The 27457-nt window shown below is 40.3% G+C and overlaps 2 protein-coding genes across 8 annotated transcripts in view; both read right to left on the bottom strand.

Annotated features, from left to right (window-relative positions):
• Nucleotides 1-13499, bottom strand: part of cgnb (cingulin b) — a 37264-nt gene extending 23765 nt beyond the window's left edge. For 3 of the 5 annotated variants that reach the window (XM_046844127.1, XM_046844128.1, XM_046844126.1), the window contains exons 1-2: nucleotides 13252-13425; nucleotides 373-1479 (exon numbers count right to left, since the gene is read on the bottom strand). In XM_046844127.1, coding sequence (XP_046700083.1) covers nucleotides 373-1470 — 1098 coding nt within the window. In that variant the 5' untranslated portion in view covers nucleotides 1471-1479; nucleotides 13252-13425. The other 2 variants (XM_046844124.1, XM_046844125.1) reach the window with 2 other exon arrangements.
• A 2127-nt stretch (nucleotides 13500-15626) lies between these two features.
• pygo2 (pygopus homolog 2 (Drosophila)) lies at nucleotides 15627-20741 on the bottom strand. Of its 3 annotated transcripts, XM_046844358.1 has the most exons (4): nucleotides 20026-20740; nucleotides 19602-19889; nucleotides 18957-19006; nucleotides 15627-18502 (listed from the first exon to the last, which is right to left on the bottom strand). In XM_046844358.1, the coding sequence occupies exons 2-4, from the start codon at nucleotides 19657-19659 to the stop codon at nucleotides 16889-16891; spliced, it is 1722 nt and encodes a 573-aa protein (XP_046700314.1). In that variant the 5' UTR covers nucleotides 19660-19889; nucleotides 20026-20740; the 3' UTR covers nucleotides 15627-16888. The 3 variants fall into 3 exon arrangements, with proteins under 3 accessions (XP_046700314.1, XP_046700315.1, XP_046700313.1); XM_046844359.1 differs by lacking the exon at nucleotides 19602-19889 and having other exon boundaries at nucleotides 20432-20741; XM_046844357.1 differs by having other exon boundaries at nucleotides 19602-20740.
• Nucleotides 20742-27457: the final 6716 nt, after the last annotated feature.

Below are 27457 nucleotides of genomic sequence, written 5' to 3'. Positions count from 1 at the left end.
CAAACATCCCACACTCTCAAACAAACACGTTCCAGATTCTCAAACACATGTTTAAGACTCTCAAATAAACACACGTCCAAGACTCTCCAGCACATGTCCCAGACTCTCCAGCACATGTCCCAGACTCTCAAACAAACACATGCAATCTCTGGGATTTTTTTTGCAATCATATTCAAGCCTTTAAATCTCTGGAATTAAAATTTATATCAGCTCTATTTGTTTATCAGTGGTGGAGGAACAGCTCTAGTCCAATGTCCCCTGAAGGAAGAGGAAGTTGTTGTGGTCCACTGATCCAATGAATAAGTCATAGCATGTGACAATATTAGCACAGAATGCTTCATAATTCCTTTTACAAACGACAAAATTGCTTACCTGTTGCTTTGCTATAGCAGGTGGCGCTTCCTTGCTAACAAATATCCTCGGAGTTTGGTTAACAGTAGGTGCCTTTGAGGCAGGAACAGCAGGCACCTTTTCGACAGAAGGAGTGCTCTGGCCAAGACTGCTGCAGTTTGTACGTTTGGGTGAAGTAAGACTGGAGGTTGGGGTGGGGGTTACTGTAGAAGCATAGGGGTTGATGGTCGGTGATAGAGGAGGCTCTTCTTCCTTTTCCTTGCGGGCGTCCAGGCTGTGAGAGCGCTTTCGCTCATCAAACTGCAGACTTGCTCGAGCTCGAGTTCGGCCTCTGACGCGGCTTGGCATGGTGGCAGTGGAACTGCTGTTAAATTTACTGATCAGTTTATTAATGGGTGTTAAAGATTTTGTGTCGACGGCTTCGGCTGGCTCATCCTCAACATTATCAGGTATTGAAGATTCTGTAGCAGTATACTGAATTCCTCTTTTCACTGGTCCACCAATTCCATTCTGCCGCACTGGCTTGAGACCAGCTTCATTCAGCTCATCATGGTCTTTCTTCTCAGAGTCTTTGGATAAAGTAGGAGGCACGAAAAATGGAGGAAGAACGGATAAAGAAGCAGGTCCAGGAATTTCTGTAGTCCCTCTTTCCCCATCTCCTTGACTTCCTGCTTGCCCATCACCAGGTGGCCTCTTCAAAGGGCTCCCAAATTCAACAGGGTCTTCCTCTGGAGAATTTGGTGACCGAACTGAGCTGTAGGGTTCTTTAGAATTCTGAGGACCATCACGTAGTCTTGGAGGAAGGCTGTTATATGGGGACGAAAGTCCTAGAATTGGAGTCTGTGTCTGAGGCTGGGTCTTTAGCTGTACTCCATACGAGTCGCCCTTTTCTCCATCCTTGAGTACCACGTAGGGATGTCCAGAAATGCCCTGAACCCTCACTGCAACCCCATACTTAGATGGGGATGGGGAAGACCCACTGCCACCAGCAGCTCCCAATCCTCCAACGCCCCGACTCCTCTCTCCATAACCTCCACCCATATCATCCAGGTCTTTGATGAAGCGGATCTGGACACCATAGTCCACTGGAGGCTTTCTGTCTGCTGAGATGGAATTCATTGTGGCTCACTGTGAAAGCAAGGTATAAAAATAATAAGTATAACTGTTTGCAGTGGCAGACAATAATAACAAGATGCAATGATGCCAAAGGTGATCTGTAAATATTGTAGAGTTGCATGCATGTTCTCAATTACAGCTTTCAGACTAACAGCTAGCCCACACAGACCCACGATCCCATCCTTGATTCAAGCAAATATAAGATCACTGGATAATAAAATGGACCACATAAAACTTAAGATCTGCGCAGCGTGAGGTAAAAGAATGCTGAGTTTTCATCTTTATGGCGACTGGGTTAAGGTTCTTATCAATGCTGGGGACTTTAATCACGACGATTTAAAGTCTTTTCTATCAAAACTTAATCAGCACATAGACTTTCCCACAAGGGGCAATAATACACTGGTCTTGGCAATAACAAACAGCATAGAAGCATACAAAGCCTTCCCCCTCCCCCAGATCAACCAAGAAGGAGGTGCGTGTGTGGCCAGGGGGGGCGCAGTTCGCTCTTAAAGACTGTTTTGACACAACAGACTGGGATATCTTTAAAAAAGCAGCAATTTACAATGACCACATAGACATAGAGGAATATACTGAGGCTGTTACTGCTTACCTCTCAAAGTGCACTGATGATGTCACACACAGAAGAAACATTACTATTTGGGCTAACCAGAAACCATGGCTGAAAGGAAATGTACCAGGCTTCTGAGGGCTTGAGAGACAGCCTTTGAGCCGGTGACACTGCAGGCTTGTCTGTTCTTGAATTTTAGTACAGCATACAACACAATCATACCTGAGCAGCTAGTAAACAAACTGAGACTCCTGGGACTCAACTCTCCTCTCTGTAACTGGCTGCTGGACTTCTTATCAGAGAGACATCTAAGACCATCATGCTAAGCACAGGGGCACAGCAAGGGTGTGTGCTCAGCCCGCTGCTCTTCACCCTGTTGATGCATGATGTGTACACAGTTACAGCACCAACCACATCACCAAGTTTGTAGATGACACGACTGTAGTGGGCCTCATCACCAACACCAATGAGGCCAACTACAGGAGCAAGGTGAGCTGACTGATCCAATGGTGTAATAATCTCTTTCTCAACGTTGGGAAAACCAAAGTAATTGTCATCCACTTCAAAAGAGGACCTCCACAGCACCCCTCACTAACCATCAGAAGGTGAGCAGAATCAAGTGCTGTGAGAGAGTGCATATCATTAGGGACCTCTCCTGCATAACAAACACCACATCACTGGCCAAGAAAGCTCAGTCATGCCTCTATTTCCTCCGCAATCTGAGGAAAGTACGAGTCCCACCTCCCATCACGTGCTCCTTTTATCCTTACCGGCTGTGTCACTGTGTGGTACGGAGTCTGCACTGCCTCCTGTCAAAAGACTCTGCAATGCATCGTAAATGCAGCCAGCAAGACCCAGACCCGCCTCACTAGCCGAGCCATTAGCATCGCTGCTGATAGTTCACACCCATCAAACCTCTACCTTAGCCGTTTGCCTTCAGGGGAGAAGGTACCAGAGCCTCCAGGCTCACTCCACAAGACTTCCAAACAGCTTCATATATCAGGCTGTCAGGATGCAGTCCATTACCTCCCCCTCACCCACCTACTCCTGAACTTTAAAAAAATTGACAGCTCACCCCACACTTCTTCATTGCACATAAGACAACGTATACTCTCTGCATAATTCTGCATTAATATAAAAAGCATTGAACCATGAAGCTTTACAGGCTTGGAGCAGCTCTCAATTAGGAACCCATGACACATTTGACATGGGTGCAAAAAAAAAAAAAAACTGCTGGGCTTTTTTCATTCCTCCCACATCATAGAGGTACTGTACCAAAATACTTAATTAATTGTATCCTCTTTATATTATTCTGTACAAAATCAAGGACCCAGTAGCTTAATTATTTGGCCAAATGCTAACCTGACAACTATTTATTCAGTAATACTGTATTGAAAGTACATAATAAAAAAAAGTCTATATGGCCAAAAGTCACTATATAGAGATGGTAAGATTCACCGATTCGCATCGATTTAAAAAAGTGTGTTTATTTGCATTTGTATCGCAATGCATCGTTTATATTTGGGTCGGTAAAACATTTATTTATATATAATTATTAATCAATGAGTTATACTTTTACTCATTTATTTTAGTTACTTTAAATATAGATCGATTTTTCCTTGCTAATCTGTTTGTCAAGCACGGTGCACTCTTAGTGCCGGTCCCAAGCCCAGATAAATGGGGAGGGTTGCATTAGGAAGGGCATCCAGCTTAAAAACATGTGCCAAATCAAACATGCGGATGATCCGCTGTATCCCCTAATGGGAGAAGCCGAAAGAAAGAAAGGGGTGAATTGTATAAGATGCAAATTGCATCGGCCTCAGTTATGGAGAAGTTTTGTGGACACCTGACCTGATGATACTTATGTAGTATTCTGTAATAAATGGGAAATTCACAGCCCTGACCACATTACATGTACAATGAGTGAACTCAGATCAAATTTATTTGCTGTAAATTTGTGATGTGCCCGTTCGAATATGTTATTTCCATGGTAACAGTTTATCCCAGGGAATTGTACAGCAAACGCACCACATAATCTAAGCTTAATAATAAATAAACCAAAAATAAAAAGATGTATAATTGCATTTTTTGAGACATTAATTGTGAATTTATGGAAGGAGTCTCCAGTGTTAGTGCAACTGTTTTTGCACATACAACTGTTTATCGCACGTAAATACGAATAGAAAATGGTCTCTGAAATGTTTCACAACTAACAATAAACCCTTAAAATATACGACTGTTTGCTCTTATAAAACACTAAATTGGAGATAATTTTATGTCGTATAATAAAACAGAATTTACAGAATATACTGATATAACTTGAATATTCTACTTAGTCCATATTGTATAGCTGTAGTTCATACAGCAGCTGAGATACAATTATCATCTTCCATGATATAAGAATGTAACTGAAGCGAAGTCTATTTACAAAGAGCCTACATTTAGTGGTGTGTATTTGCAGCTCTAAACTGCAGGGCCGTGGCAGCGTTCTGACGTCAATCCACCGGCACCGATTTACATAACACTTCCCTTCTTTGTACACCTGACTTTTCCAGGTATATGTGGTCCTTCACACAATAGTAAACAATGTCTTTGAATGTGGTAGAATGAAGTTTTTGATTCACTTGAACTAGGAGACCCAAACCTTTTCCAGTGCCTTAAGATCAATGTTCATGAAGATTTGCTTTAAATGGATAGTCAAGTCAAGTTTATTTCTTTTGCGCTTTTCAAAACAGACAGTCTCGAAGCAGCTTTACAGAATTTAACAGTTAAGGTGAACGATGTGTATTTACCCCTGATGAGCAGCCATGGCAACGTTGGCAAGGACAAACTCCCTTAGATGTTATGAGGAAGAAACCTTGAGAGAACCCAGATTCAAAAGAGGATCCTCATTTGGGTGATATAAGGGAATGGAAGATCTTGAGTGGCCTGCTTTAGAGCTTTATAACCCTGTTGAACACCCCTGGGATGAACTAGAAGGTTGACTGCACCCCCGGCCTCCTTATCTCACCTACATTAGTACTTGACTATACTAACACCCTTTTGCCTGAATGAGCAGAAATCTCCATAAGCACACTACAAAATCTAGTGGAACATCTTCCCAAAAGAATGGTGGTTACTATAACAACAAATTGTGACTAAATGTAAAAAAAACAAAACGCACATGTTAATCTTATGGTCAGGTGTCCACAAACTTTTGTCTATACTGAATCTAGAGAATAAATGTTACAATTGAAATGGCATCATCTGTCTGGCACTAGCAAACAAATGTTTCAGGGTTTGGAAACGCCTAGTATTTGATGTTTTTTAAGCGACGCGTGCCATTTACATTTATTTCATGTAAGATTTAAGATTTATTTTGAACAAACAAACATATAAATATACTAACTTTATTTTCACTGCAAAATCGTCCCTTAGCATGAAAAGCAGCTTTTCATACAATCAGCATCCAGACAGTTTGTTTCTCCAAACACTCAGCTGAAATACTTTGCCGTGCCTCTTGTAAAACTTGTAGAACTTGAAATGATGTTCTTTACTAGTTAGAAAATTCTTTCCTTGTGTACCAGTTCATCCCAGCGCAGTTCAAGAGGATTAAGGTCTCGGTGACTGGGCAGGTCGTTCCATGATAGAGATCACTCTGTAAGCTTCGGCTCATTGTCCTGTTCTATGGTGAAGTCGATTCCAATGAGCTGCAGTGCAAACAGATTTGCATTGTGAACAAGTCTTCAACTTTCCCTGCTCCAAAACAACCCCAAACCGTTAAGCTTCCACCACCATGTTTGACTGTGGGGGGTGAGGCAGTCTGCTAACATCTTCTCTCCTGTTCTCCATCTTATATAAGTTCTCTTGTTCGTGTCATGAATGTCAAATTTAGACTCATCTCTCTATAGAACATTCTTTTAGTTATTTACTGTCCAATTCATGTGTGTTTCGGTCTTTTACCGGTTTTGTTCCATAGAAACAACTTCGTGGTAACAAAAATCAAGAAGGACCAAATACGGGTGAACAGTTAAATGTGCCATACGCCTTATCCAGAAATGCTTTATACACCTGAGTAGTTGAGGGATAAGGGCCTGGTTCAAGGGTCCAGAAGTAGCACCGGGATTTAAATTCATGATCTTCTGACTGGAAGTCCAGCGTTTTACCCACTGAACTACCACACCCAATGTGCATATTTCATGCAGAAGATTTTACATGAATGGCATTTAAAAAATGCCCTAATCCTGAGAGACCTACATTTATCTGACCACCTGATAAGGATAAGGACCTTGCTCATTTTTGAATGCTTGGCATCTTTGGATATCAGTAGTATTTTAACGTTGGCGGAAAGCACAGATTGGCGGTGCTGGGATTTAAACTTTTAAAGCAAAAGTCGTATATTTTAACCACCACTTCCCCACTACAAATGGCAGCACTAGGGCTCCACGCACACATTTAAACGGAGCGCTGACCTTCATAAGTCAGTGTGCTAAAAGCCATCATCCTGTGTACATCGAGGGCTGTGCAACTAGTGCTGACCACGTGCGTTACCACGTCCGCATTTTCATATGTGGCACGTGGAAAAATTGATTCTCCACGCCGACAATGCACCCGGTTACCGAACTCTCGTCACATGTGAGTTTTTTTGCTGGAAACAATATCTCACATCCACATGGCTCATTCTAGCCAGATTTGGCTCCTGCGGACGTCGCCCTCTTTCCGAAGATGAGGGTCGCCGTTTTTCAACACCATTCTCAAAAATCGTAGAAGGTGCTCAGCATGCTTTGAAAAGAAGACTTCCAGGACACATTCCAGAAACAGCAGGAACACTGGGAGCGCTGTATGGCTGTATGGATAGTGTGTAAATACTACATAAATAAAGAACTTTCTTGTCAACAATCTTGAAACTTTTTGATGCCACTTCTTGTGTATTAGCAGCTCATCTGGTAGACATTATTCATGTCGTCAAGCTGGTTTTGTATGCTGTCTTAGACAGTTAACAGAACACACACACACACACACACACACACACTCCAATGTAAAAACTACCAGCAGCTACAGACCTCAAACATTCCCTCCGGGATTTTTCAAATCAATCAGTACCCTCTGAGCTATCAATAAATAACCGTCTGGAATGAAGGGGCTGGGTTACACTGTAACACGCAGCACCTCAGTGAGGCCCACCGCTGATCAGCCATTGTAATTTGCACATAGTCAGAATTCCACACATTCTCACTATAGACTCTCAGCTCCATGTGAGCGCACAGGGTCGTCTCAGCAAGCACAAGACATCATTTTCCCTTTTCACCAAGACACGAAATGTCTAGTTACATTCGAGTTCATCATTACGGCAGATGAATTTGCGATTTGATTTCCGTACGGAAACCTTCGGTGTGTATGAGAAAGCGTCTCTAGTTCCCCATCCCAGGGTTCATACGACGCTTTGTAAACTTTTGTTCATGTTTAACCTGTTTAGTTTTTTACTTCCTCGCTAAAAATGACCGAATCATCCGGAGCGGGGACTTTAATCTGATTTCACCTCGCCTGCTACTGAAACCGATGCATCATTGTCACAAAGAATGTGACCAAACAGGATTACCTTAACACACACACACACACACACACACACACACACACACATTTTTTATTTTTTTCCTGTTGTCCTTTTAACACCATGTTTTTTCCTTTTTTATAATTTGGTTCTGATTTTTAAGCCTTTAAGCCGAATATTTTTGAGGTGTAACAATACGCCATCTTAAGCCATGTTCAATAGAATGCTCTGAAATCAACACATCTGCAAATCGAACAATATGTTCAGTAGACTGCATAATACAGTAGATTATTCATCATCAACTACCAGGTGGCAGCTTCACACCTCACCTAAGAATTCATCATTTTAAGAGCTCATACGGTAACACACTAGCACACTAGAGCTGAAAGATTTCCATGAAATCTCGAAAGTTTGGTGTAAAGAAACACTTCGGCTTCCTGGCAAAGGTTTGACCCTGATGGACAGTGAGCGCTGGACTGAAGTTACGGTATGTCAAATACAACAAACTCCCCCAAATATGTGTACAGTTCCTCTAAACTCTCACTCTCCAGTGTTCTGTATTGTTTAAAGATTTATAATCATACTCTTGATGTCACCCAAATAAGGATGGGTGATTGATATGTGCTTTTTGTACATCTAATTCCACATTTAGTCACCATTTGTTGTTATAGTAACCACCATTCTTCTGGGAAGATGTTCCACTAGATTTTGTAGTGTTTATGGAGATTTGTGCTCATTCAGGCACAAGTGTGTTAGTACTAATGTAGGTGAGATGAGGAGGCCTGGGGTGCAGTCAACCTTCTAGTTCATCCCAGGGGCGTTCAACAGGGTTATAAAGCTCTATAGCAGGCTACTCAAGATCTTCCATTCCCTTATATCACCCAAATGAGGATCCCCTTTTGAATCTAGGTTCTCTCAAGGTTTCTTCCTCATAACATCTAAGAGAGTTTGTCCTTGCCACAGTCACCATGGCTGCTCATCTGAGATAAATGCACACCATACACCTCAACTGTTAAATTCTGTAAAGCTGCTTTGAGACGATGTCTGTTGTGAAAAGCGCAATAGAAATAAACCTGACTTGACTTAAACTACTCTTTAGCAGAAAACGCAGGATTCTACAGAGGCTAAACTGGCAACCCAACTACCACAAGTTAGGTTAAAGCTCTGCTTTTGAATTGCAGCGTTGTTTAATTTTGACAATTTTCATTATAGATTGTCAAGAGTCTTAATATCTTACAAAACAAACCCATCATTGATTTTCAATTACTTGAAAATGGAATCCGAAAGAAAGATATTCAAATCCTACTCATTTATTTATGATAGTGTATTTGCGTGTTGATATCCCCCTATAATGTGTCAAAGCCACTACTATTTGCATGTAAATACTATTTCAGGGTAATGAAATATAAATATGGGACTACAAACATAAAGAAAACCATCTGGTTCATTTTGGAGTTGAATCCCTCAGCATTGAATAATACATCGAGCTCAGGTGTTTAATAAAAATAGGTGTACAATAAGTCTAGTTCCATATTGGAGTGGTCATCATGTCACAGAAGGTCCTGGGTTCAATTCCCACTTATGTTAGAAAACTGTAGAAATGCTAATGTACTTGTGAAGAGTAAGGTTTACAAATTCCTGCTTTTTGGGAAATGGTACAGTGGTACAGTAGCTCAGTGGATAAGGTATAGATATAAGCTCTGCTCGGATGATGGTTAGTTCAAATCCAGCACCATGAAACTCCCCCTCCTAGGTCCTCAACCCCATATGCCACGTCCACACTAAACCGGAACAATTTGAAAACAGCGTCTTCGTCCAAAAACACTCCGCGTCCACACTTTCGTTTTCAACCATTTCCCAAAAGTTGCTCGTCCACACTAAAATAAAAAGGCTTACGTCCCTGTGCTGCGAATGAGCTCCGAATGAGCGAAAAGTTTTATTTACTTTCCGGCTATTTTAAACGTCACAGCAAAGACTCAAAACGTGTTTCAGAAAGCTTCGTTTTCACAGTGTGACGCGAAAACGCCAAAATGTACCCAGTTTGGAGAGCGTTTCCGTTGACTGAAAACACCACCTCAGTGTGGAACGAAAATTATACGCTTCTTAGCGTCTACATGGCCGTAATTTCTAGCTTGTAGTAATGAGATAATTGTAAGCTGTTTGTGAGAAAACATGGAAAAGCCCATACATAAGACCACTGGTCTCACCGGTCAGATCCAGCACTCGTATCTTTAACAGATTGTAGGACGTCTTTAATTATTCATTCTCCTTTGAGCGGAGACTAACCCAACAGAAACCAACAGAAACCGCTTTCTGTTTCTTGCTGTAAACAACATGATCATTTTGATTGGCCCATACTGCCATGACATTCATTTCTAGAACGATTCCTAACCTGTGAACCTTTTTGAGGAACACTTATACAACAATTGCAAAATATTCACCTACATTACAATTGTACTGTATGTCGAAAGCATGAATAAAAAAAATAAAAAATGGTGGATGAGTGATTTGTAAATACTAAAAAATTTATCTGCTAATGGCTAATAAATTAGAGCTTAGACCATCTACACATTTTTTACTTATTATTGACTTCGATTTTTACTGCAACAGGAAATAACCACTCAATTTGTCAATTATCCAGAAAATAGTTTGACTCTTATTTGTTGCAGCAATATTGGCATGCGCTCTGTCAGTCAGTCTCTCTCACACTCTCACACACTCTCACACACACACACACACACACACTCCACATTTTAATCATACCACCCCAGCAGGTTGTGAGTATCGGTCAACACAATAACAGGCTGCTGAAACTCAGCTTTTTCGATTTGATGCTCCACAAGAGTTACTCAAGAAACACATTTAAAACAAGTTTCAAGTCTAAAAGCTATAAAATAAGATTTGATTTTACTCGCGTAGCATTTTATTTTTTTAACAATATTGCCCCGAAGCAGCTTTACATAAATAATGAAATAAATAAATATATATATATATATATATATATATATATATATATATATATATATATATATATATATATATGAATATATATTTATAGATAATTTATCAACTTTTCTAAAGCCAATGGTGAAAGTAATGAGGAAAAGAACCCTGAGATGATATGAGGAAAAAACCTTGAGAGGAACCAGACATCAAAGGGAACCTGTCCTCATCATTCCATTAAATTCATTTAAATTTGTATTGTGCTTTTAATAATAAAAATGGTCAGAAAGCAGCAAAGTTGGAAGGTATAAGTTTAGTGGCTGTAAGTTTTTTTCCTTATAAGTTTGGGGAGTTACTCTGAGCTACTGATCAAAAGGTTGGGGGTTTAAGCCCTGGTATCGATGGTGGCAAGGAAAAACTTCTAAGACCCCATGAGTAAGAAACCTTGAGAGGAACCAGACTCAAAAGGGAACCCATCCTCATCTGGGTGGCACCAAATGTTTATTTATTCATTACAGTTTTATCATTGTTGAGGTGTGCTGTTAAGCAATGAGCGTTCAATGTTCATGCAAACTGCGGATCCATTGTAGCAGATTTTTTATATTAATTCCAGTCCAAATCCAATTCATTACAGTTCCACTATCAGCTTCATGGCACTTTGTGATCTTGAGTCATCTTAACTCAAAAATGTATTCTCCAAATATTACATCATATGTACGTCAGTCCAGTTTATCATGTTTTTATACTATATGATCTTTATGTGTTCATTGTATAGATTTGATTGCTTGCCAATACATTGGCTTTTCTGGTCTGGGCAAATGTCCACATACATTTGTCACATGTTCTCGATTTTAAAGCTTTCTTGAGCTTGGGAACGGTGCAATATAATATAAAAAAACAATCCATGAAATTGCTAAACAAACACAAGACATTTTAGTATGGATTTGGACTGGAATTAATATCATTCCATTTCCATTTTGTGTCTGGATCCTGAGGGTTGTGCCATCTCAGGGAGTTTTTACTTGCCACAGCCACCACTGGCTCGCTCATTAGCTACAAACATACAATAACAAGGAGCAAACATACATTATTTTATTACCGCTTTATATCTGTAAAGCTGCTTTGAGGCAATGTCCATTGTTAAAAGTGCTATACAAATAAAATGACTTTATATTATACTCTAAATTCATCTCCACGGATCCTTCATGGTTCTGTCTTTACACACTGCCGACTCATCACACCGCTTAACCAGACACTTCTCCTTTCTTACACATTGTATTTAAACCAACAAGAGCATATATTTTATAAACCAGATTGTTTTTTAACCAGCTTTTAGCTTTGATGCAGTTGTCCCACTTCACTTTAAAAAATATTTCATTTGACTGTATCTCTGTCAGAGCTTTCTGGATTACTGTGCAGAATGAGCAACGTGTACACGGATATACATCGTACACGTGCGCTTTAGTGTGTCAGTGGGACTGGCTAATCAGATCAGGCATTGTGTGGTACGTAAGAGAGGCAAGCAGTTGGACGAAATCTTTTCCAAGTCATTAAACCGACCGAAAGTGTCTTATTGCACTCGGTGTAAATGTAACCTGGTTTTAGTCACTGTATCTGATACATGCTGGTTTTATGCTTCATTACTCTCAGCCTTCTTATTCATCTTCTAATTCTAAACATTACAGCACAGGGGCCATGTCCTGCAGTGGATCTGTCCATCTTTAAAAATAACTGTGTAGGCTATGACTTTATATGTTTAAAAGAAATATGTAAACCAGATAGATTTCTAGTAGATAGTATGACTCCAATTCCCTATTTAAGCACCAAAAATGTCTGGAATAGAGAGAGTTAATATACATTAAACAATACCAAGTAAACAAACACAAGAAAGAAAGAAAGAAAGAAAGAAAGAAAGAAAGAAAGAAAGAAAGAAGTTGAAGACATAAACAGAGATACATAATAAAAGGAACACAAGCAAAAAAGAAAGAAAAACAAGAAGAAAAATAAGGAAAGGAAAACAATACAAACAAGAAAGAAAGAAAGAAAGAAAGAAAGAAAGAAAGAAAGGGGTGAAAAAATGAATAAATAATCATAAAAAGCAAATGATTGCAGTGATGCTGTAACATGGACTGAGACTGAAACTTGATTTTTATCTCTTTGTAAAATAATTTATATATAAAACAATCACTATAGATTTATATTTGAATGTTTTTAGTGGATAATAAAAAAAAAGACAATTTAAAAAGGAAACTTGAAAGAAGAGTAAAAAAAAAGTGTGAGTTCGTCACTGATGATCGTTAAATACTCACAGTAGTGAAAGTGTTAATACTTTTGGTTTTAAATTTAACACGTTTTTTCATTACAATGATATGATCAGCAAAAAGTTAGAAAACTTAGGGAGGAAAAAAATCGAATTTGTACGTCCAGATTTAGTCCCGGTATCGGTATTGGCTCATGGTTTCAGTATCGGCACAGAAAGATATCGATAGAAGTATCGTACCACAGAAACCGAGCAGGAACAAAGCAGTCTGGAAGCAACAGGTGATTTCTCATCTCATCTCCACTTCTTACACCATCCAACACCAAAACCACAAACCAAACCAAACCAAACCGTATGGAGTGACTGTCGGTGTGTGTGTGTGTGTATGTGTGTGTGTGTGTGTAAGTGTGTGTAGGTGTGTGTAACGCAGTGTAAAGACGCGACAAGCCGCACAGAGTAAATAGCAGAGTCCTGCTTTCCTACCGGATCAAACCAAGCTGTCCAGGTCTTCCACTGATCAGCGATCAGAAGCAGGTTCACCTCCTCGGCATGGAGCTTCTGCTTCTAGAAGAATGATCGACAGATCGCAGTCAACTAATAATAGTAATAATGAGGATGATGAGGATGATGATGGTAGTAGTGATAATAAAACCTCTCAACAACCTGTTGCGGCGGCGTCACGAACCCACTCCTCGCCCCGTCTCATGCTGTCTCCGATTCGTCAGAGATGTCCTAGGGCCCGCCCTCCGGAGCACGCTATTGGTCGGAAGCGCCCGTCAATCTAATACGAATATTTCTGCCTTAAGTAGGATGTAATACTCGGATAACTTGCTCTGAGCTACAGTGAGTGGTGTGAAAACCCAGAAAATACACTAGAAAAAGTTTATTTTTGAGCTTCTCAGACAGACTCCATCACTACAGACGGCATCAACCGGACCATAGTGGTTCAGTGTTTTATAATACCCAATAATAATAAAACAATATTCAATATTTTGCAGAAGAGTAAAGAAGTGTGACTTGTATTTATCACTCATGATTGTTATACTTCAACTAGTGCAATCATTTTGGTTTTAAAATTAACACCTTTTTTAATTACAAACGATATCAGCAACAAGTTAGAAACCTTAGGGGGAAAGAAATCCAATTTGTACATACATTTCTGAAGTTTGTCATCACTAAAATTAGTTTTTTGGAGGTAAACAATGATATCAGATGCCTTTGGATGTTGTAGCATGAAATTTTCCCCTCACTTGACCTACAGGACCCAGACCTTTTCCAGCATCACAATGCTCCTGTGGAGTCAAAGTTCCTCGGTGTTGTTTACAAGCATACAAGTTAGTTAGTTGGAAGCACACTGAACTTCATCTACACTAGGAGACCCAGTCCTGTTCCAGCTTAACAATACCCCTGTGCACAAAGCCAGCTCCATGAAGAAATGCTTTACACGGGTTGGGGTGGAAGATCTTCATATATATGCGTAATAGCCTCTTGAAAAGCAGCCTGGAATTCTGTTCATGCATAAATCAAGCCTGAGCACATACTTTCACTGTATCAATCAGTATAGGAGTAAAACCTGACAAACCCATTCGACATCAGCCAACATCTTGCTTTATGTCATTCAAATTCATTCTCTTGCATAACAAGTGACTCTGTTACAAATAATAGAGGACAATTAGGACACGAGAGACCCAGGTGAAATTTGAACCCCTACCTAGCAGGATCAGGATTGAAATATAGTTTTTAAAGAGAAAGTAGTGTTTTGTTTTGCACAAAAGTAATGAGTGCACCTGATTCCAGATCAGTAAACTATATTGAATTAGATTTTCAAAATATGAATTATGCACCTGGTGGAGAAATAGGAAATGATATGTGGGCTGCAAGAACAGTCACATGCCTCGCTAACGTCCTGTTTAAAAGTCTTGTTTTGTTGTCACTGTATGAAAGTCCCCTTTGTGCGAGATAGTTCTCAATTACCACTTCCTACTCGAATATCAGTGGCCTGTCTTTCTGTTTTGGATCGTCGCTGCTCACCTGGTGGTCCCTTATCACTGATAAATAATGTAAAACGACAGCTTGCAATTCAACGACTGATAGATACCGTAAACCTACAAAGTGCATCTACTTCAAACAGCCTAAAGATCCATGAAGTTACTGAGCAACTCAAGAACTATGAGGATGGATTTGGACTGTAATTGGAACTAATTGGAATGATGGAACTATAATGAATGGACATTTGGTGTTGACAATGAGGTCGAATTCCCTTTTAAATCTGGTTCCTCTCAAGGTTTCTTCCTCATACCATATCATCATGCATTTTAACTTTATAGCTTCTTTTTTTTGCATTCCAAATCCTAGGAGACAAACTCAAAAGTTAATTCAACGTATAAACAAAAAAATCCACATTGTGGCCTTGAAAATGCTCACCACAAAAAATAACTTTCATATCAGATATTTAAACATTAAATATGCCTAAGCACTAATGTCTTCAGAATAAAACTCATGATTATACATTATTAAATACACTAGTAATCAAATAAATGAAAAAATAAATGTGAGATACCGTCATAACGGGCAATAAAAAAAAAGTGGAATTGTATTAAAGCAAGACATACTTATCCTAAAATTGGGAATATTTCTAAAATCCTTAAACGTGATAAAAAAAAAAACCTGTGCTATTCATCACACACTGCAGCAGCAACCATAATTCAAATATTGTTCTCTCTGATATGATGTGACTTTTATATCATTTGGAAGTGGAATAAAATGGTGCTAAAAGCAATGTAAAAGAATGAAACAAACCATGCATTCAAAAGAGAGAAAAATAATAAATAAATATGACGTCACATTAAATTCATGACTTGGTTTACAGGGTAGTCAAACCCAAATTTAATGCAACAATAGTCTACAAAAAAAATGGCAAGTAAAAATACAAATACGTTTTCCTTTCATAACATTACCTTAACTTTTGCCCACCTCAAATGTTACTGCACAATCCTGGACAACAGAGGGCACTAGAGTAAGCACACTAGACATCAGTACAAAAAAAAAAAAAAAGGATAATTGCTAAGAAAAAGGACAGAAATCCAGACAGAAATGTGGAAACAAAAAAACCCCCATCTTTATCAGCAACAGAAACGAGCTGATATACGATTTCATTGTTATTTGGTCTACTTCACACCCCTCACTGAGGCCTAGAAAGAAATAATACATTACAAACAGCAGACAAATTACTGCATTTGGGTTCACATGCAATCCAAAAACTATACACATCTGATATGGTTATGTAGCACTAATCCCTAGGTAGCCAACCATCCACAATGACCACTCAGTGTTCAGTTTTAAATATAAAAAAGAAAAAGAAAATGGTGAATTAATGAATATTAAGACAAAAACTTGGCAACTGAGTCATTAAAAGGTCAGAGATCTTTCAGTTTACATCACTTTTCCCAAAGCAACTGAAAAACCGTGACTAATATTCATTATATACATGTGTATACACCATTTCTCTCAAAAGGTAAAGGAATTTCTTTTGGACACTGAAATGGAAACCATGGACTAGAGGCGGTGGTGTGTGGAGATCTCGCTCTAGATTTAGTCGATTTGTGCCAAAGCATGTGTACAACTGTTTCGATCTGTGAGGTAGTGAGTTGTTGTCAGTGCTTTGCTGGTAGACAAGCTGCTTTTAGAGGGAAATTTGACTCTGAATGGAAACTCTGCTGGATATTATTTAATTACTTTCAAAATATGACAAAATTCTTTTATAACCATGCGTCCAATTTAAGCAATAAGAGAAATATTTTCCGTAAACGCGAGTCAAATCGTACCGGTCACATGAAATGGCTGACTCATTACTGGTTGTCATGGTGTTCTTGGGGGACATGCTCCAACCGTCAAGAAACATAAGCCCTAAAAAGTGCTTGTGTGGTTTGCAAGAGCACTCAACACAGAAAGTACAGAGACCACATTTTACAGTCATGCTCAATCCATTGGTTTTCTCGACATTTCTTACTCTGTCCTTCTGCCTCTGTAACGTTGGCTGAAAGCCATAAAATGATCAGTTCCACGCCATTTGTTTGAGCTTCTTTCGCCATTTCCTTTTCTCCCATCCAATCCCGGTCGCTTAGCCTTCATTGGCAGCCACCAGCTGCCCCAGGCTCTGGCGTACATATACCGCCTGAATCTCCTTGGTCTTGAGGCAGAAATCGCAAGCCCATACTGCAGCACTCTCTCTGGTCAAAAGGCCGTATGCAGGTTCGGTCAGGCCCGTGCAGTCTCTGTGAAACCAGCGCTGACACGATGCCTCACAAAGAATGGCCTCCTGGTCATCGTGTACTTCTAACAAGCAGAAGCCACAATGGAACACCATCCCACTTCCTAGCTTAGGTGGTCCTGAGCCTGGACCAACTGAAGGTGGAGCTTGGCCGGTGGGAAGCGGAGACTGTGTGTTAGGTGTGGAGGCTGAGTTAGATGGAGGATTAGGGTTACTGGCACCTGTGTTGTTTAGGTTGTTCTGATTGGGATTGGATGGCTGGTTTGCCATAGGTCCACCACCAGGAGCACTGTTCTGTTGATTGTATGGGGCAGAGCCTGGGTTGGAGTTGGGTGGCGTCGGTTGTTGCTGACTGGACGGAGTGTTCGGAGCAGGGCCGCTGGCAGAATTTACCGGAGTGTGCTGATTTGGTGGTACTTGCTGAGGTTGTGGACCGTTTAGTGGACCTGTAGGTGAGGAATTAGGATTGGGTGGAGGAGGTACAGATGAAGGTTGCCCAGGGGTGTTGGGTGTTGATTGCTGAACATCAGGGTGACCAGGAAACCCTCCTCCAGCCTGTTGGGGTCCAGAAGCTGGGGATGGACCTGGTGTGGCATTGTTAGATGGAGGACCAGAGGGATTGAGGTTTGGCGGCTGTTGAGGTGGACCTTGTGGACCACCGCTTGGTCCACCGACAAAGTTTTTGCCTTCTTCACTACCAGGAGTGCCTGGCCCAGGATAAGGGCCATCTTGTGAGGGAGGAAATGGTCCCTGGGGAGGCAACCCTGTGTGGCCACCTACCATATTACCTCCACCCATTCCACCCCCCATTCCACCCATCATATTCATTCCAGTTGGCATGCCACCCATTGGATTCATCGGGCCATGGGGAGGACCACGAGGGCCTACAGGCATTGGAGGACTATTGAAAGGATGTCCACCCTGTCCATGCTGAGGCTGCTGCATCCCAAAGCGTGGGTGAGGAGGACCGCCACCTCCAGGACCACCACCCATTCCACTAGGTGACAGTATAGGGTTAAAACCTTGCCCCGGGTGCATAGGAGGGCTAAAGTTAGGTGGCATGTTAAATTGTGAGGGTCCACCTGGAGGAAAGCCACCTCCACCACTACCTCCTCCTCCTCCAGCTCCAAATCCAGGCATTCCTCCAAATCCAATTGGGTGATGTGGTCCTGTGTTAGGTGGTGGGGGTCCAAAAGGGGGTCTGCGTCCAGGCTGTCCACCACCTGGTCCTCCAGGGCCACCCATGTAGGTCATGCCCCCTCCCATTCTACCTGGTCCTCCATAGCCCCCACCTCCCCCACCAGCCCCTGGGCTTGGCATAAAAGGTGTGCTTCCCGGACCCCCAGCTCCAGCGGGACGTGATGGTTGGCCAAAGTCATCGTCAAATGGGTTTGAGGCCACAAGATGGTCTACCATAGGAGTTGGAGGAGGTGCAAACTCAGAGAGGTGGGAGAAGTTCGCCCCCTGCATGCAAGAGAAAAAAATGAAAATATGAAATGCCCAAATAAACACAAAGCTGTGACTTTAAATCTGAATTTGAAATGATTATTATTCTGCATAATAAACAATCATGACCACATTTCTTGTATTGGTTATAATGCACTGAATCGAAATCGAAAAATTTACTCTTCAGTAATCGTTTTATCCTGGTCAGGGACTATTTGTCTTGGTCAGATATGTCTGGAGCCTATACTGAGAACACTTGATGCATCATGCATGCACGCACACACAATCATCCAGGGGCAATTTATATTAGCCGATCCACATCTCTCTTTATCTAGGTAGTAAGTAAAACATGCAAGACTCCATATAGACAAAATTCTGAGCTCAGGATCGAAGCACAGACTCTGTCCTAGTGCACACTGCAACATATGTCCATCAATGTCTGTAAGGAAAGGTTTCTAGAAAGTTATTTCACCTGAGTGCTGGACTTCCTCTTTTTTTTCTCTGGGCTTTTCATCTGGGAACCTAAAACACAAGCAAAGATGGGGAGAAGATATAAAAAAAATTGAAACATTTATTGATTTATGGGCCTGTGAGAATATTGCAGCTTTGTGGGTTTACTTGTTTTGCTTATTAGAATTTGCTATGAACTTTATAGCATGTGTGCATGTTCGCTCCAGTCTGAATCCGGGTGTAAACAGCACTTCCATTGCCACTCTGCACTCAAGTTTGAGACACTGAAAGCATCACTACGCCTCATAGTAGACGGAGGACGTTTTACAAATGCAGGGAAGCAAATGCAAACCGGGTTCCACACCACACCTGCGTGCTCATGCCCCAATATTTAAGCCCGGTGAGAGAGAGAGGGCTGAAGGCGGAAGAGACTCGAGTGGAGATGGTATGAGTGGACGGAGGTAGAGACCATTGAACAGACACGCTGACATACAAGCAGCTTCCCATTGAGAGACAGAAAGAAAGAGAGAAAGAAAGAGACAGAGACAGGGAGCCCATGGGGGGGTATACGGGGCCAGTCAGTGTACACACAAGGGTGGGAAAAGGGGCAGATTTGAGTTGGAGACTCCGCTCGGGCACAGAGATTCGCATATGGCCGTTTGCCTACCTTTGCCACGCTTCCCTTGACCTTGTCCCGCCTGCAGTCTCCCCGATTCGGCAGCCATTAAAATGATAGGCGGCGAACAGCCATGTCACCGTTCACGTACAAAAAAAAAAAAAAAAAGAAAGAAAAAAGGGGAAAAAGGAGGAAGTGACGGATGTCCTCACGTCCGAGGAACCGCAGGATAGGACTACAACGTACGGGACACCTAAGATCGCTGCACACAATACTGATCAGCCAGAGGGTCTGGGTTTACCAGGGGGACACATTATTCCCTATAGACGAGGGGAAGTTCTGGAACGAAAACGGGACCACGATCAACCGTATTATCAAGCTGGTGATGGGTACTGGATGAGTACTGAATGGATCCCCCTCCCTCCTTCCTTCCTTCCTTCCCCCGTTTCCCTCCCTGCCTCCCGTGATCACTTACAGATGTGCCGCTAACGGGCTAGCACCAGCAGCCTTGTCCCGGTCATGATGCGACGCGAACGCAGCTGCACACACGCTACACGCCCGCACGACATGGAAACATCTCCCCCCCACCCCCAGAACGCCCGCCAGCCAGCCAGCATGCGCGCTCCAGCTCCCCTGCGCGCGCCCCCCCTCCGCGTTGAACTCTTTCCGTGAACGCGCGCTCCCACCCCCCCTTGCTAGCTAAGCTTTAGCTACGTTAGCCGGTTAGCTAGCATAGCTAGTAAGCCAGCTAGCTCAGGCTTTGACTGCAAGCTGTATGTGGCTTCAGGTGTTAAAAGCAAAAAAGAAAAAAAACGGTTACATTTATTCCGTATTTTTAATTAATCCTCATAAAGCAAACAGTCAACGTCAAAAAGACTTACAATTAACATTTATCCTCAACCAGCCATGACTACTACGGCCTACAGTCGCTGCCGGACAAAAGAGGGACAAGCCGGGCTAGGCGCTTACACTGAGCAACAAAAACATAGGGTGGACTCCTGTATTAGTCGTTCGAATTTATTCCAGAAAACGCACCAATATTTACAGACATTCTCATATACAATTAGTTTTAAAAGTATTATAATTCCTGCACGAATGTATTTCATTAGAATGGAATACGTCGCCTTAATGAGGGGGTTTACTAATTTCCAGACACCCCCCTGCCAGTTTGAGATTGTGGACTCGCCCATATCATCCCACGAACGAGTATGGCTCAGGGCGCTCTTGTTTCACGTGGAAAGACGTGTGCGTGTTTAACAGTGTGCGCGCGAGGCCTGCGTGCGTTTTTCTTGTGCACCAACCAGTATTAATTATTTAAAAAAGGAAAGCAGTCTGTATTTGCATGCACATTGTGTTTATAAAGCATTAAAAAGTGGCTGTTTTCATCAACATCATTTTTATTGTAAATGGACTTTGAGCAGTAAGCAGAAGGATGGACAAGTGCAAAGAAATGTGCAAATGTAGCAGTAAAGCCTGTGCATGTGCATGTGCATGTGCATGGCAGGAAGACTGAACCCAGTGAAAGCGCTAGTGTGGAATAAAAGTGCAAATTTACACTGATTGGTACTCTAGTACCAGTGATTCTGTCCATTTCTTCTTCCCGGACCTTCTAGATTCATCCCCTGACTTTGGATGGGGTTCTCTGGTGCTGCTGATGAAAATGGTTTAACATGAACAGTCTAAAGATCCATGAAGTTACTGAGCAATTCAAGAATGACGCGGATGAATTTGGCCTGTAATTAATATAACCAACACAATACCTCATGACTACAGTTGCCATAAACAGTTTTTGCATAGTGAATGCTCTGTCCTATACCATACTTTTATTTATTTTTATTTATTTGATAGGGACAATGCTCATTGATCAACAGTATGATACTGTAAATATGCCAGAGTGGCTAATTTTCCTAGCCCTATTGGCTAATTATGATGATTATGATGATTATTATTATTATTACTTATGTTATATCGTAGACACTGCTGACAAATTGTCATTGAATGTGCAGCAAATTTCAATTCAGTTTTATTTGTATAGTGTTTTTAACACGGGACATTGTCCCAAATCAGCTTCACAGAAATAAAGATGTTATTAAGTTTGAATTTATAGGTTTAGTGCCTATAAGTTTATCCCTCATACACCCTGAGATGGCATGAGGAAGAAACCTTGAGAGGAACCAGACTTAAAAGGGAATCCATTCTCATCTGGGTCGCACCAAATGTCCATTCATTACAGTTCCATCATTGTTAAGGTGTAATGTTCAGCGATGGGTGTTTAAATGCCAAAATGTTCAGGCAAACTGTGGTCCTGAGCCAATGAACCTGATTGTTGATATTAATTACAGTCTAAATCTGTCCTTATAGTTCTTGAGTTGCTCAGTAACGTCATGGATCTTTATGCTGTTAATGTGGAATAATCCTCAGCTACTCAGGTACAGCTATTAGCAATCATATATATATATATATATATATATATATATATATATATATATATATATATATATATATATATATATATATATAAACCCTCTTACTCAGAGTTACATATGTATGTTGTTACAAAGAATGTTGTTTATAGATTGCCTACTGCCACGATCAAGAAAAAGACAGCAATTAGGCCTATATTTCAAATGTACTGCGGTTTCTTGTGGACTTGTTGCATGTGTGATTGTATTGTGGGCAGTGGTGTAAAGCATTTGAGTAAATGTACTTTGTTACTGTACTTACTGTATTTTTCAGACTATAAGCCGCTACTTTTTCCCCACGTTTTGAACCCCGCGGCTTAAACAACGAAGCGGCTAATTTATGATTTTTTTCTGGGTTTTTCCGGTTTCACAAACTTCAAGCCATAAAACTGAACCCCATAACATTAGACCAATGAAATTTCCGAACGGAAACGAAAAAACGCACCTCACCTGTGTTCTGAGCTGCACGGCATCGGGAGAAAAACTTCCATCAGGTGATTTTTAAACGCACGATGATGCCAAAAGATAAACTCCTCAGAGAAATACAGTAGTTGTGAAAGGAAGGAGGAAGACAGTGAACAATGACTTTCTTGGTAGGCTACTGTTTAGATACAAGCCGTTGTAACGCGTTGAGTCTGGGTGAAGGGAGAGCTCGCTAACTCCAGTTACAACAGAAATCATATAAGCACAGACAGGTTTCCAAAACTCGTACTTTTTTATTATTCTTGGCAACAGCGTTACTGGTTAGTCAAAAAAACTTAGGACATATTCCTCATTCTCACACGCACACACATGCAGTAATAGCGGCAGAATGCAGTGACGTGCTGTTCCCAAAATACCGCTATGCTCCTAAAGGAAGCGCAACATATTTCACCCGTTACACCGTGTAACAGACAGTGTCTTTCAGTAAAGCCTGTGTAAAGTTCATTAGTGTAGACAGCTTATAGACAGGTGCGGCTTATTTATGTTAAAAATAAAAATATTTGTAAAATTCAGTGGGTGCGGCTTATATATGGGTGCGCTTTATAGTCTGGAAATTACGGTAAGTCATTTTTTGGTTACTGTCTAGTTTTACTGAGTATCAAAGATATAAGCAACTTTTATTCTTTGCTCAACTACATTTATGATTCAATAGATGTAGTTTATACACTATTATATTTTAATTAAAAATCACCAACACGATTACATTTTGTCTGGCAGGTTTATTCAGCACGGCTCATTTATTCTGCAGAAGAGGCAATTTCACCTTCTACCAAACAGCTTTTGTTGAAGTTGAATCAAAATATTGTCCCTGAGACTGAGAGGTGCATTAAATCACAGTATGGTAGATCTTCTCAAGCTTTGTCATGGCAAATATCTTTGAACTGCCAGGTGAGCTCTTCAGCTCTCTTCACAGAGGTTTTTGATCAGGTTTTTTTTTTCAGTCTGGACTTTGGCTTCTTATGTACATTCAAAAATTTTATTGAATCTACTTCAGTTCTGTTTTTGTTTTATGCTTATAGCCACTGTCATGCTGAAATGTAAACTGTTGCCCTAGTTTGAGTTTACATGCAAGTTTCTTTCGATGATGTTTCTGTGTTTGGCTGCATTCATCCTCCTTTAATTGTTGCCAGTCTCACTGTTCCTGACTCTGAGAACCACCCCAATAGCATTATGCTGCCAGCTTCACCCAATGAGATTTCATCAGACCAGAATACATTTCAACTTCAAGTTTATTTCTATATCGCTTTTCACAATAGACATTATCTCAAAGCAGCTTTACAGAACTTAAGAATTAAGAATTGTTGCCAAAAAAGTCTCTGTTGCTAGAGTTCTTGCTTTCATATGTCTTTTATTACACAAAAACATCTGTCTTGCCACTCTACTATAAATGCCTGGTGTGGAGAAATGGTGCAGCGCAACAGCTCTCAGTCACAATCCTGCTGGAGTTTCCAGACCCGATGGGGGTAATACCATCAACACCCTCAAGCACTTCTGTGATCTGCACTGGATCTCCGCAATGGTGTCAAAATTGTGACCTTTGAGCTAGATCTTCATCTTCAGGAAGAGGCGAAGTCTGCAGGAGCCAAATCTGGCGAGTAGGGTGGGTTCAGAAGTGAGATCATGTGGAGAGGTCTTCTTCTCATAATTTTTTCAATGATGTTCTTACACCTCGAACGACTCATTGTAGCATCGCTGTTTGTTAAACGTATGTCATGTCAAACATCTCAGTCAAGACTCTTTGATGAATCAAATCAGTTTATGTGAAAAGACTCGAATGTGACTCTCAGCACACCAATCTATTAATCGAATGAAATGAATGAGTCAAATCACGCAATTAAAGTGAAAGAGTGTTATGGCGAGTTCGAGTCAGGAGTTTCTTCTATTATTTATTCCTCTCAAAATGTTCTGCTTGATGTTGAACTGAGGCTGAACTGTATGTTTGTGCTTAGTAGATAAACTAAGCTGTAATCAGAACAAGTTCAAAACAGGGTGTTATGTTTATATCCTCTCATAAATAAAAAGCAACAATTGATTTAGCAAAAGGTAGTGACCACTGTTCCTGCCCCTCTTTCCTCCGTGGATCTTCCCACTTCGTCCAGGCCTGCCTCTGGATGGTGTTCTCTTCGACTGGAGGCCACTCTGTGCAGCTTGGGACGGTTTCTCATCAGCGCTTTGGGTGGTTCCATGAAATTCCGGAGTAAGAACGGGTGCTTTGAGGATGGATTGGACTGTAGTTAATGTCAACAGTCTCCTACACTGACTCAGGACTACAGTCTGCTTCTGATCATAATCACTGCACCCCGCAACATTGTTTATCTGCACTAAATGGACATTCGGTGCAACGCAGATGAGGATGGGTTCCCTCTGGAGTCTGGTTCCTTTCAAGTTTTCTTCCTTATGCCATCTCAGGGAGTTTTTCCTTCACCACAGTCACCACCAGCTCGATCATCAGGGACAAACTTACTTATAAAGAACATATTCACTTTACTCACCACATTATCTGTGTAAAGCTGCTTTGAGACAATGTTCATTGTTAAAAAAGCTATACAAATAAAAATGAATTGAATTGAAGAGTTGAGTAAAAAGAAAAATATTGGACCCAGAAATGTAGAAGTGAATATAAAAGTCTCCCAAAATGGAAATACTTCAGTAAGTGAAAAAAGCTACTTCAGTACAGTAACGAATTACATTTACTTTGTTACTGCTCACCACTGCCTACAACACAATACAAACAAAAGGGTCTGAATGCTTTTTGAATCCACTGTACATTCGACATGTTTGTACTGTCAAATAAATATGCAGCAAGGATCAAATCAGGCAGCTATTTTGGCAAACACAGTCGTCCGGAGAGATTATGAAAGAGCCTTGTGCTGGAAACTGATGCCACGCTGTTGCAATGTGGCAGCGAATGGTGTAGCAGCTGCAGTCATTTAAAATGTTATTCGTTTCTTCAAAACGTAATCACTTGAGATTTTCTGCACATTCTTAATCACTGCAGAACAGACGATGGCAAACGTCAACGTTGCACTTCTCCGACCTCATGCACACGGCTTGCAGCTCTTCATGCAAATGGTTCAAAGCTATTTTGCAAGTCAAATGATATAGAGTTAGCTCACTAGGAGTGTTTTTCAGCTTTATTATGGCTTCCTTCTCAGTTCTTCTTCATGAGACGTGTACCACACTCTGAAGTTCTCCATATTTGAATAGTGGCGCAGCATGAAAACTGAATGCTGAGAAAAAGTTATGATCCCGTATGCATCTACGGGCCAATACGTTATTCACTGTTGTGGTTTTTGTGGTAATCTCACACCATCACACCGCCGCAGGTCCTCAGCCAAGTATCAAATCTGATCTTAAAATCCTACTCTGTGATTCCGTTTTAAAGATTATAAAAAAACACTTTGTTTTTTCATTATAATTCAAAACACATTTTACCCGCTCATTTCTGATGCATTAAATAAAAAGCTTTTTTTCATTTCTAATGCATTAAAAACATTTTAATTACCAGACCACGCATTCTATCAAACCCGAGTAAAGAGAGAGTTCTATTGCTATGACTCTGTTGATGCAAAGTAGCTGGTTAGCAAAACACTAACCACTTGTCTGTTACTTCATTTCTAAGGGAACTGCAAGATCTGTTTGTATGTACAGTACAGACCAAAAGTTTGAACACACCTTTATATTATATACATAACAAAAAAGTGTGAAACAACTGAAAAATGTCATATTCTAGGTTCTTCAAAGTAGCCACTTTTGCTTTGATTACTGCTTTGCACACTCTTGGCATTCTCTTGATGAGCTTCAAGAGGTAGTCACCTGAAATGGTCTTCCAACAGTCTTGAAGGAGTTCCCCGAGAGATGCTTGGCACTTGTTGGCCCTTTTGCCTTCACTCTGCGGTCCAGCTCACCCCTAAACCATCTCGATTGGGTTCAGGTCCGGTGACTGTGGAGGCCAGGTCATCTGGCACAGCACCCCATCACTCTCCTTCTTGGTCAAATAGCCCTTGATGCCTTCAGTGTGACTCTACAATTTTCATAGTCATGAAAATAAAGAAAACTCTTTGAATGAGAAGGTGTGTCCAAACTTTTGGTCTGTACTGTATGTGTGTGTTAAGAACGTGCCTCTCTATAACTGAGGCCGATAAGATTCGCATGTTGATGAATTTAAGACACATATGAAGCAGCTACCGATGTGATACGATACGATTCACCCCCATTTCGATGCAGTTTGATCCGATTTAGATTTGATTCAACACAAGACGATGCAATTTATTGCTTTGGTTCAGACAGACAGCAAATGGTTCAGACAGTGCTTTCTGACTCCTAACGCATGGCCCTTTCACAAACAGGCATTTGTAGTGCGAATATATATATATATATATATATATATATATATATATATATATATATATATATATATATGTATATATATATATATATATATATATATATATATATATATATACATATATATATATATATATATATATATATATATATATATATACATATATATATATATATATATATATATATATATATATATATATATATATATATATATATATATATATATATATATATATTATATATATATATATATATATATATATATATATATATATATATATATATATATATATATATATATATATATATATATATATATATATATATATATATATATATATATTGTATGTGTGTGTGTGTGTGTGTAATTGCATTATTATTATTATTATTATTATTATTATTATTATTATTTTAGTAAAGTTTTAAAAACGTGTAATAATCTTATATTTAGTTATTTTAGTGTTCAACAGCAGCAGTGCAAACAGTAACACGGGGTCCCTCTAGTGGCTGTATTGTCACACTGCACGGCAACTAAACGTAGAAACAAACTCGAGAAAAAATGTAGACATTCTGCATTAAGAGACTATTTATAATTAAAGAGAGTAAGTATGG

Source organism: Silurus meridionalis, chromosome 29 (assembly GCF_014805685.1).
Source record: "Silurus meridionalis isolate SWU-2019-XX chromosome 29, ASM1480568v1, whole genome shotgun sequence".
In the NCBI taxonomy this organism is placed as follows: domain Eukaryota; kingdom Metazoa; phylum Chordata; class Actinopteri; order Siluriformes; family Siluridae; genus Silurus; species Silurus meridionalis.
This window is presented reverse-complemented; position numbering and strand designations above follow the sequence as displayed.